The sequence below is a fragment of the Lipotes vexillifer genome, unplaced genomic scaffold (genome assembly GCF_000442215.2).
Source record: "Lipotes vexillifer unplaced genomic scaffold, Lipotes_vexillifer_v1.1 scaffold394, whole genome shotgun sequence".
Classification (NCBI taxonomy): Eukaryota; Metazoa; Chordata; class Mammalia; order Artiodactyla; family Lipotidae; genus Lipotes; species Lipotes vexillifer.
The window spans coordinates 4,439,378-4,451,535 of record NW_006791731.1 but is presented as its reverse complement, the minus strand read 5'-3'; the positions used below and the strand labels follow the sequence as shown (position 1 = coordinate 4,451,535).

Below are 12,158 nucleotides of genomic sequence, written 5' to 3'. Positions count from 1 at the left end.
AAAGAGTTGTCACCTAGATCCAAACTTTAAGACATATTCCCTCTTCAGGACTTGAAATAAACTATTTATTTTAGGATTTAGCATCCCCTGTCAAGGAACTGCAAGAATACATTAAAACCCTGACACTAGGATAACATAACAATGTAAATCTCAACTCTAAAAATACTTCGAGAGAGAATTAACTCAGCTAGAATTGAAGCCCAAGTGAGCAAGTTTGAAAGAGATCAATACTCTCCAGCCACCTTTCCTAAACAGAGGCTTTTTTAGCTTGTATATCTTTTTATTTATTTATAACTATACCCTGTCTGCTTCAGTAAAGAGTCAGAGCAGCCTTTTTCTTTCCCTTTGTTTTCAGCGTGTGCCGAGCGAGAACTCGTCTGGATCGGGCAGCGAGCGACCTTCACCTGAACCCTGCAGTGCGACGCTGAGAAGCGCGGCATCCCTGGTCTCACCCTCCTTGGTTTAGCTGGATTTCTCGCCCCCCCCCCCCCCCCCCCCCCGCACCTCTCTCCTAGCTGCTCTCAGACCCAAAGTCTGATGTATCTCCTAAGGGCCTAAGATCTAGAAGAAAATCTTTCTCTTGTACTCAAATGCAGGGCTCTATTTCATGACTCCTCCCACTATAATCCAGTACACAGCACACCTTCTTAGTTTCCCTCTGTGACCCTGAATGCCTGGGAAGGTTATTATCTTCATACGGTTTCACCGCACTTCACAGTTTACAAAGCAATTTTACATGCAGTTCTTTCTGTTGAGATAAAGAAATCCCAAGCAGCAAATTCAGTGAGTTAAGCCTTGTTGTGAAAATGTTCTAAAATAGATGACCAGCAGGGTGAGATAAAACCTTATTTTATTTATGAAATATCTAGCACATTTTCAGGAGTATAATTCTGGTTAAAAAAAAGAAAACACTAAATGTTGCAGAGGAGAGAGAAGGAGAAAAGGAGAAAGAGGAAAAGGCGTCTGTGCGGTTTTCTTTTGCATTTGTTCATATTCTGCGTTAGTCCAAAAAGCCATTTAAGGGCAGCACAATATTTTAATATGTCCGGATGTTATATAATAGGGATTTTCGTTTGTTTTTTAAATAGATTTTTATTCCTAAAAGTAGAAAAAAATGTTTAAGTACAATAACCAGAAATTTCTTGTAGGCTGAGTTCTAATGCCTCACTCACTACCTTTGTCTGCACTTTGTTCCCAGAACTCCAGCCTGGGCCCTCCAACACACACACCCCAGGCCCTGATTCGTTCAGCTCACACACCTGCTTGTCAAGAGCCATCTGTCACCCCAGGGCCTGACTTACCTTTTCTCCCTGGGGCCCTGGCACGCCAGGAGGGCCGGGTCTTCCCTGGAGGAAAGAAGGAAAGGGACGCCGTCAGGGGCAGCAGTGGAGAAGGAAGAGGCTGAGGCCACTGCACCTCCAAATCTGTACCTGGCCTTTTCCCCAGAAGGCACCGGGCCCCTTTGACAAGGCTTCCCAGACTCCACTTATTGCTAGAAAGTTCTTCCTCAACTAACCCAATGCCACCTCCATGTGGTCCCCTTTGGACTCATAGATGCATCTTCCCACACCATCTTACACTTGCCTTTATTTTCCACTTAACAGTGTATCTCAGAGAATATCGTATCAGGACATTAGAAGCTCTATTAATTTCCATATTAGTTTTATATTATTCTCCTGTATCTACTGATGAGCATTAGGGCTGTTAGTAATCTTTTACTCTCAGGGACAGGACTGCACTGAATACAGCACTTTGAACACGTGCGCGTCGCCCATGGCCTTTACGTTAATGATCACGTGTCGTACTGCTGAGGTGAGAAATGGATTTAACGTGGTGTGTTCTCTGGAATCCCTCCACTCTGGCGTGGAGGAGTCCACGTGTGGCCGTAAGCTGGGGGCTGGTCGCTAACCCTCCTGGAACCCCCAGCCGAGCAGGACAAAGGCCACAGACCCCAGGCCCTACGAGCTCTGCACAGGCCCCAGTCCCGTCCGGCCCCCGGAGCCAACGCCTGCCTACCTGCTCTCCAGTGTCCCCGTGCTTCCCGGGGAATCCATCCAGGCCTCTCTCCCCCTGGCAAAAGAAGGAAAGAGAAGAAATAAACAACACAGGGACATCCCCGGGGTCAATGTCATAAAAAAGGAAAGGCAAGCAAAGGCCGTTAGCTCCTGAGCATGCTCTGTTCTCCACGAGGCACCAGGAGAGCCAAACGCACACACACAGCAGCCGACAGTTTATGTGTATTGGGGGTCAAGGAGCATAAGTTAAAGGTCAGGGAAACCACATTCCCATCTCTGCTTCTCATCTACATCTGTGACCAAGTGAAGACCACACAGCCTCTTTGAACCACACAGACTCCTTATCTCATGGGTCTACATGGGGGTCAAAAAAAAATAATAAATGCATGGGGCTTGTAACGCAGCTCATAAAACTGTGGACACGTTTAACACATCATCCGTCCATCCAGGAAGTATGTATAGACGTCCACTGTTCGCAGTGCATGGTACAGACCTGAGTTAATTTGCTGCAGCACAGTGGGCTACCATCCACACAACCTCCACCCATCAGCTTATGTTCACACAGGTGTGAATCTCTTATTAGCTCTGGAATCTTGGGCAACTTGCTTCACCTCTCTGAGATGTTTCTGTTGACTGTGTTTCCTGGGGATGAAAATTATCGCTTCTTTGGAAGATACGGTTGACTAAGGAATGAGGTGACTTATCTAAAATACCTGCTTATGACGGCCAGTGGACAGATACCAATGTTCTCTTCCAAGCCATGCCCGTGATGCTGGCGTGTTCCCCTCATGGCTGACTCCCGGGTCCAGTGTGCCTTGCGCAGCCTGGAGATGCACACTGTGGCCTCAGTTGACACTACTGAATGATGCAGCACTGCACAAGGGAAGGATTCTGAGCTCTCCTTCTACTTCCCTATAACTTTATTTCTTAAGTTCTTTCTTTCCTTCTTTGTTGTTTTTTCTTTTGTTTTGTTTTGTTTTTGGTGGTACGCGGGCCTCTCACTGCTGTGGCCTCTCCCGTTGTGGAGCACAGGCTCCGGACGCGCAGGCTCAGCGGCCACGGCTCACGGGCCCAGCCGCTCCGCGGCACGTGGGATCTTCCCGGACCGGGGCACGAACCCGTGTCCCCTGCATCGGCAGGCGGACTCTCAACCACTGCGCCACCAGGGAAGCCCCCCTTCTTTGTTGTTTTAATGTTGGCGTGTCTTTCAGGATGTTGTTTTGAATAACTGAAGATTCTTGGTTTTCTGCTCATCTTTGCTCTGCTAGTCCTGGGTGCCTGCCTGAGGACGCTGACTGTGTACCCAGCCCACCTCTGGTGACTGCAGGGTAAGGGGCGGGGGCTTCTTTCTCTCAATCTGGGGGCAAAAACTGATGCTTCCCACTGGACAGTTCAAGCAGAGGTCAGGGGAGGAGATGCCCAACTCTTGCTGCTCCAAGTGCGGGGCCTCAGTTAATCACTGACAACTGTCCGTGGATCCCTTGACTCCCCAAATCCACTGACTTAGACTTAGGATGGTTCCAGCACCTCTCCCCGTTCTGCAGGCTGCATTGTAGTTTCCCTCCACTTTGCATCTATGTAAACTTAACCATATATATTTCCTATCTTTCAGAAATGATTTTAAAATCCTGGAACAATGATGCACGCGATTCTATTTTCAAGCACTCATATATTAACTCTTTTAAAGTCTTTCCATCACATGAAGTTCGGGGTGAACAGAGAGGAGAGCCGCCTTCAGTTTCCCTCTCTGCCAAGTGATTCCACGTGTGCTACTGCATCTTCTTTTCCTCCGAATGCTATGGGGTTGGCAGGTTTGAGGACGACTCTGACGAGGAAACGGAGGCCCTGATGTAAGCCACTTACCCCAGCGAGGTGTGACTGCTTTGGCACTAGAACCTGGATTCCCCTGATCCTCAGTCTTCTATGTCTACCACCCCGTGGGGTCTGAGCAGAGGCCCCTAGAGGACCCCAAGCATCTCTGCCATTGATTCCCAGAGCAGCTGATCTGGCAAGAACGCCAACCCCCTCATTTTACAGGGGAGGAAACTGACAACCTTAGGAGGTAGAGCTTGTCCAAGGTCACACAGAAACTTAGCGATGGAGCCAGGACTGAAGTCAAGGCCTCCTGACTCCCATGCCAGAGCTCTCCTCGTGGCGGGCCAGCCTACTGAACGTCCCCCGGGGCACTTCCACAGGGCTCAGCAAAGGAAGGAGTGTTAACCAGGCACTGTTTCACAAGTCCTACCTCGCAGCCCAAGTCCCTATTTCTTAACAGCCTTGCACTTACTCATCAAGGTCAGTGAAGCCCGGAGGCAAGACTTCTCCCAGCTGCCACTCAGGACAGCTGCAGGGTGCAGGGCTCAGGCTCGGCTGGACGTGGCATTGGCGGTCTCTCTCCCTGGTCAGCACACAGAGAGTGGGGCAGGAGGGATGCGACTGGGGTGCTGATAGGTGTGTGCCTCCAGGAGCAGGGGATGAGAGAGGGAGGGAATGAGCAGGAGAGGACGGACGAGGGACAGAGATGAGCCGAGGGACAAAGAGGCAGAGAGATGTGGACGGCGACGGAGCCCGAAGACAGAAGACGGCATTCCGAGAGCGGGTCTTTAACTGCAACACCCTCCGAGCCCTGCTGGGACAGGAGGTGGGGCGGAAGTCACAGGGAAGCATGGGGTCAGCGTTCAAACTAGCGTGAGCACGGCCCACCAGAAGCCTGGAATATGCAAATCAAAGCAGACTCAATCCGTGTCTGCAGCATCTTCTGGGTACCAGGAGCTGAACACACGCTATCTCATTTAAAATTCACATCAATCCTATGACACACTGTCCCTGCCTTCAGTAAAGGAAACTGAGTCTCAGAGATTAAGTGTGCCATCCTGGCTCACACAGCTCAAGAGGGGGAGATCTGGTATTCACTGTCTGAATCCTGGGGGCTTGCGGTGAAGGCTGGGGGCGGGGGGCGGGGGCTCCCCCAGGCCAGGTCCACTTGCTGTTCTAGGTCTCCAACAGCAGAGGGCACACGCAACCCGCTTAAAGTACAAACCCACCCACAGCCCCTGCCATCTAGGCTGCCTAGTCTTGAGGACCCTGAAATCCCCGTGTCCCTCTGCACATTTAACACGGGAGGGGGTGTGTGGTGTGCTTCTTTCACTGGGCACTGGCTCCATAAAGATTTAACCACATGCACCCAGCACACAGGAGAAAGTCAACAAATACTCATCGCAGTAACACGTGGTGGGCAACGCTGCCAGCCCTTCCAGAGCACGTGGACTGAAGGTCATGGTCTTACTGACGACTCATCGTAAGACAGAGTTGGGGGCTGGTGTGGGCGGGATGCACCATGGCCACGGTCCCTTCAAAACTCCCACTCCCTTTCGTTAAACGTTCAGGGGGTGCCTACCGGGTGCCAAGTCCTGTAGCTGCTTTCACAACTAATTTCATCGGATCTTCAGGGTCACTTCCTGAGACAGATGGTGTTACCTCTAAATGTTAGATAAGGACACAGGTCAGAGAGCCTAGAAGCTGGTGTGAGGTCCCAGAGCTGACAGAGGCAGGGCCAGGGTAAGACTGGTCCTGTTGATTCCAAAGCTGGTGCTCTGACCGTTTCACTCCAGCCCCCAAGGCCTGGGCTTCCCTGGTCCCAAACCAGGGCGGGCAGGAGCCCTGGGGCGTCCTCCCTGGGGCCTCAGGAGCTCGACTGCCACACTCACCCACCCGAAGTTGTGTAGGAAGCACCGTTTCCAGATAGAAGAGCCGGGGCCGCCGTGTCCAACTGCTGGCCCCTAGGGAGTGGACTCCTCTCTTTGTGACTAACTAGATACACTGTACCATTTGCCAACTGTCCCAAGCCCAAAAGCCCCTGGACAACCCATTCGGGCCTCACTGCCCCTCAATCACTAGGAGGTCCTTGTGCCTACAGAGCCTCCACACCTCGCTGCGCCTGCAAGGCACCTTCTGGAAGATGCCTGAAGCAAGGGCTAACTCCCGGCCCCCACCTCCGAGAGAAGGCCCTGTCATGTGGCTGACAGAGGTGGCCTAGTGATGCGTGGCCACTGGCTCTCTCTGGCCCAGCTCCACGTCTGGCCAAGCCAGGCAACGGGATGTGCCTGTCTCAAGGGGAAATGGAAACTTCCTTCTTGCTGATTTAAGAAATCTGAGAGGTTCACGAGAAAATAAGCTGTTTTAAGTACTCATCAGATATAAGAACTGGAAAGGAGCTTAAGAGATCATGCAGCCCAGGCTTCTTGTTTGACAGATGGGGAAACGGAGGTGCAGAGAAGGAACCAGCTCTCCCCAGGGTCACCAAGGAAAGTCGGCAAGGGAGCCGGAGCTCAGACCCAAAGCTGAGCTCGCAGGCTTCAGGTTATGCACTCCCCCATCTTTCTCTGTTGGGCTGTTTCTATACTCTCTCTCTCTCTCCATCTCTCTCTCTCTGACTCCCCACCCTCCATAAATATGGCATATGTTGCCCGGCACTGCTCTAAGCATTTTACAGATACTAACTCATTTAATTCTCATGGTAGCCTTACATAATAGATAGTTACTCTCAGCACTAAGGAAACCTGAGACTCAGAGGTTAACTAAACTCTCCAAAGGTCACACTGCTTGCAGATCCCAGAAATAGGATTGAAAACGCAGGCAGGCTGGCTCCAGAATCACTGTGCGGGGCTTCCTCTATGCCACGATGCTGCTGCCTGGTGCAGCCTGGGGAGACTGAGGCTGATGGGTCACCGGCTGGACTTCCTCTCCTGGGGCTCCCCGGCAGGTGGGCCCCCACTTCCCTGCAAGGTGGCGCCTGCAGGGGGCAGGGCTGTGGCCGGTCTGAAGAAACAGTCCCCGGGGAATGTCGACTGTTCAGCCCCGTGCGTCCTGCGGGGAAAGCCCAGATTGGGAGTGAGACGTTTCCAGCACCTGCTCTCCTTATAACGGGCTGCATCAGGAAACACATCGCCTCTGGGCTCAGTTTCCCCCTCTGGACAATAACGGGAGATCTCCAGGGTTATCTGCGGTCCTTTCCAGATCTGATCATTTAGAATTTTGACAGGAATGCAGCGTTCCTTGGCTGGAAAAAAAGTCTTAAGACTCCAAAAGCTTAATGGACAAGCCGCCCAGCATTATATGGGAAAAGGCTGTTACTTCAAAACAGAACTTTGGGAAGAACAAAGCACTGAGTGTACAGACTGAGTTTTCCCCTGAAACACAGGTGGGAAAGGACACGAATGTTTGTGGATGTGTCAGTTATGTGCTGGGCACTTTGATTCTGTGGTCTCATCCAAGGTTCCAACAAGATTCAGGGAGGCTGTGCATGTTTCCATTCGGCAGATGAGACCCTGAGGCTCGGTACGTCAAGTGGCCGGCCCAGCTCCTCTGGGGCAGAGCTGGCTCCCCCTAGGCCCGCGAAGAGTCCTCAGCTGTGTACTTCAGGTTCGACTGAAACCCTGGGCAATGCGAATTCCTCAGAAGCTCAGCTTAAACTGCTGCGACCAGGGAGCTCAGGAGACCAGCTTTCGGACGGCGCACTGTTCGTGCTCTGCTTTCTGTCGGTGACATTTCCTGGCTTCCATGACGTGGCCCATGCAGCTTCCTGTTCACCATTTCATCCACTCCGGAGGCTTCACCTAAGCCTAAGTCCTAAGATGCATCTTCTAAATCCACCCTACGCATCTCTAAAGAAGTCCAAGTTCACACACCTGTTACTGAAGGTCCTCTGTAACCCGAGTCCGACCTTGGCTCCTGCATCACTCCTCACCTGGCACCCAGCGCATCGGTAGATGAGGCCTGGCCAGGTGCTCCGTGTCAGGTACTACCCCAGGGCATGAGGCCCCAGAGGTGTATGAGGTGAACAGGGTGTGAGCGGCGTGCTCAAGTTGCCAGGGGGCTACAGGCATGTTTGGGGGTGAAAGGCAAACAAACGTGATACACGTGACCCATGAGGGTGAAAACCACAGGGGCTCCAGGGGCACGGATGGGCAAGCTCTGGGACAGGCCTGGGGACAGAGGAAGCCTTCTGAGGAAGTGGTGCTTGAGCAGAGAGCTGAAGGAGGTCACACAAATATTTAAAATATTTGTAGCTGGGTGCTGGGGGGTGGGTACATGACTGGGGAATGAATGGATGAATCAACTTAACTTTTCACATGCTCCCAGTCAGACTGCAGGCTTCTTAAGGACTGAAGTTATGCTTTTACTTTTTTGGGTCCTTTCCAGCACATTAAAAAAAAAAAAAAAAAAAAAAAGCAGGGGACACGGGTTCGTGCCCCGGTCCGGGAGGATCCCACGTGCCGCGGAGCGGCTGGGCCCGTGAGCCGTGGCCGCTGAGCCTGCGCGCCCGGAGCCTGTGCTCCACAACAGTGAGAAGCCAGCGTACCGCAAAAAAAAAAAAAAAAAAAAAAAAAAAAAAAAAAAGGCACTTAAAACATAGCTTCAACTGGGAGGATTCCTTCCATATTCCTTCACGAGGCAGAAGGCACTTGTGGGAGGTGCGTCCGGAAACCCCAGGCACTGCGTGTGAACCAGATGATGGACAAGGGCTGGGAACAGGCTTCTGGCTCAATCCAGATCCCACCCGCGATTTTACAATGCAGGGGACTGAGGCCCAGTAAGGAGGCTTCTTTCCTTTCCTAATTTCCTTTTGCACACTCCAGATCAGTGCTGCGCAGCTTGAGCCCACATCTCCCGGACCCCAGGGTGTTTGGTGGCACGTGGTCCCCACATGAAGCAAAGCAGAGTCCTCTGTGGGTGGGGGACCCTCACGAGCTCCTGCCCGTGGGTCCTCAGATGCCGTGACTGCAGGCTTGGCCCAGCCCCGGGCCTCAGGCGAGCGGCAAAGCCACAGCCTTGACCCCTCTGTGCGGGGAGCCCTTCCCAGGGGATCAAGCGTTGGGTGTCTGCGCCCTGCAGTGCTGTGTCAGTACTGCACGTGGATCTGATGGCCAAGGTCCCGGAGCTACTGGGGGGCTGCATCCACCTCCTGTCCTTATACGACCCAGCCGTGTCCACGCTACTGTCCTTTGCTTCGGTTCCCACACCTTCGATTCACCAGTTATCCTTCTTAGAGGGGGGGTCTGGTCTGAGGACACAGGACTCACCTGTTGTTCACTGACTGGTCTGGCCAAGGCCTACGGAGGGCTATCCACGCTCCAGGCTGTACACTGGGCACTGCGCACCTCACAGGACCAGGAAGTGAGTTGACCCTGTGAATCCATGTGGCCCACTCAACTCCTGGAGCCTCGAAAGCAGGGCCTGTCCTCAGTCTTCACTGGCGCTGCCACCGTCAGCACAGGACGTGAGGCACCGGGCACTCAGTAGCGGCTGGCGGGACACTGAAGGCCTGGAGGCCAGGGCACAGGCCTGGGTCTCTGATTGTGCCCACAGGTGACAGCCAGGGGGGTGTCCGCGCACCTGGGCCCTTGGCCGGAATCACTGGTGAGCCGGCCACGCACGTACTTTGGCCACGGAGTCTCAGGGTCCCCCTTGCTGGTCTGGAGCTCAGCCCTACTGCCGGGTCCGTTCCCCAAACCCTGCCTGCTCCCACGGGGGCTTCCAAATGAGAACCTTGTTCCCTCGTGCACCAGAGCTGCCCATCAAGCCCTGTGCCTGGATCCTCAGTTATCCCAAGCGTCACTTTCAAGACACTACCTTATAAAGGGAAGGAGCAGAGGGCCACAGAGAGGCGCTCTACCTGTAACCAAATACACGGGGCCACAGGAAATCTCTCAAAAGAACCAAGAAACGCAACTCATAATGACCACGGGGTAAGGTATTTCACTTTTTAAGCTATAGTGATTAAAATTTAATAACCACACAAACAGAAACCATGCTTTGGAGCTGAGGTGGGGTGTTATGCTAGCCTCTGCCCCCTCCTTCCTTCTGAGGAGCCTTCTGGGAAGCCACGGGGCCACGTGTTTCCAGAGCCACACAACACATTCATTTCCTTTGACTGGGGCCTCCCTTCTGGGGGAGCAGCCTAAGGAAACCATCCTAAATTTGAAAAATAAAAAAATAAAGCTATCAGTGCAAAAATGGTCACCAAAGCAGTGTTTTTAATCATGAAAAACTGGAAACAACCCTAAGTGATCAATAATAGGGGAACGGGCACATAAATCACGGTCTAGTCACACAATGGGATGCTGTGCAGCCATTTAAGATAAATCGGAAAAGTCTACAGCAGCATACGGCGGGGAGAGGCTCCATGCAGGAACAAGAGACAAGACGGATGCAAAGCAGAACATGTCACGTGTGACTATACAGGACACACAAGAACAAGTCCTACAGGGAACATGCCAAAGTGGCCACCGCAGTTGCAGCAGGATGGTGGAATTAGAGGCTGTTTTTTCCCTATTTTCTAAATATGCTGAAATAAAATTAAGTTTCCTAATAATTTAGACATTCCCTATAAAACTAGAGTAACATGTAGTCTAGGAAGATGGAACAGGGTAGCTGCTGAAAAAGGGTCTGGAACATGGCCAATTTCTAGCTCTTGATCTGAAGGAGCCCCATGAACAGATGGGTCTGGGATTCCTGAGAACTCGACGCCAGCTGCTGTCTGGCGAGGTCAGGGGGGATATGCGGTCCTCACCCCCACCCAGCAGAACCCCGAGCCTTCTACGGCCTTAGCACCCATAGAAGGATCTGGTCTGAGGATTACTTGTGACCCGGCGGCCTCACTATGAAGGCACGGCCAGCCTCAGCCCGCCCTGACCATGTCACCTCGGTGGCAACGTGCGTTTACGAGTCTCAGCTGAGGTCAGGTCACACCACTTGGTGCATGAGGCTAAACGTGGGTCCCCAAGGCCACAGCTGTCACCATGCTCCCTCCCTCTGTGGGAGAGTCAGGTAATCGAGGTGTGGAGAACTTGTGCAACTTGCCGAGGGAGATGTAAGTCCGTGGCAGCAACCGGAACTGAGTCCGGATCCAAAGCCTCTTTCAAAACCTCTCTGGCCAGGAAACCCGAAATCCTGTCTCCGCATGGGGACTGCAGCCCCTGCAGGTACCGAGCCCACAGCATTCTGGGCCCAGAGCTTACGTTCAGAAGGCTGGGAAACTAATGCCTCCTCTGCACCGGGCTTCACCTGCCAGTGCGCGCACGCACGCACGCACACACACGTGCACACACACACTGTCTACGGAAAGCTGCATTGATTGACTGAAGCAGATTGGAAATACCTTTTCTCCTCGGGCTCCCTTTTCACCTCGTTCTCCGTGGAGACCCTGGGGAAGAGGGGAAGATGAGTAACAGGGCAGCCCCGTCCAGCTTCTCTGGGCTGAGTCTGAGGCCCGTGCCCGGGATGGCGGTGAAGGTCTGTCTCCCGTGCAGCCTCATTCCGCCCAGCGGCCTGCACTGCCCCCTCAGGCCTGGGCAGCGATCTGGGTCCCCCGCTGCGTGAGACGTGAGCTCCCGGGGCTGGTCCCCCCGCCTGGATCATCGAGGTCCTCCCTGTTAAGACTTGAACCCACCCTGGTCCCTGAGCTCATCTGGTCAAGCGCAGGAAGGTGGCCTTGGAGTCAGTCCCCACTGCCACACAGAGCCTGTGATTCCGTCTGATCATGGAAGGGCGGAGCAGCCCAACACCGAACCTGAGACTCTGGGCCCCTTTAAGCCACATTCCTCCACCTCCCCCAGGGACAGGGCCGCTGCCCCACCCTCCATCCACCCCACCTTCCTCAGGAGCAACACCTGGAACCTGCTCCCCTCCGTGAGCAGACGCGATGCAAACGCCAGCCAAGGTGCTGGCTTCTCTGACCACAGGATTCCAACTACGGTCCCTGCCCCGCGCGCCTGCCGTCCAACCTCTTCATCAGGCTTCACTCTCCTCGAGCACTCAGCCCCGCAGGACACATCCTTGGCCTCCCCCAAGCAGAATGCCAGCCCCACGAGGGCAGCGCCTCCTTTCCTTCAGTATCGTACCCCACGGTCTGGAAGAGCAGCTGCCGCTTGATGTCCGTAAACGCTTGTTGAGTAAGTGAGCCAATGAATGGCTACATCAATGCCTTGGTTTGCACAAGAATCTTGCAGAAGTTCTACCTGGAGGCCACTGTCCCACATTACAGGGTAGAGATCGGAATGCACGTGTGTCTGCTCCTCTGAGATGTGCAGGGTGTGCAGTGAGACGCCGGGTCCCCAGCACCCCAGCTGGTGGAAGCACGGC

The 12,158-nt window shown here is 53.3% G+C and overlaps 1 protein-coding gene across 1 annotated transcript in view; it reads right to left on the bottom strand.

The window, feature by feature from the left end:
* The window catches only part of COL22A1 (collagen type XXII alpha 1 chain), a 253,822-nt gene that overhangs the window by 145,405 nt on the left and 96,259 nt on the right, over positions 1 to 12,158 (bottom strand). The window contains exons 15-17 of the mRNA XM_007464595.1: positions 11,176 to 11,220; positions 2,017 to 2,070; positions 1,302 to 1,346 (exon numbers count right to left, since the gene is read on the bottom strand). Of these exons, the coding sequence (XP_007464657.1) occupies positions 1,302 to 1,346; positions 2,017 to 2,070; positions 11,176 to 11,220 (144 nt within the window). The remainder of the gene's footprint in view (positions 1 to 1,301; positions 1,347 to 2,016; positions 2,071 to 11,175; positions 11,221 to 12,158) is intronic.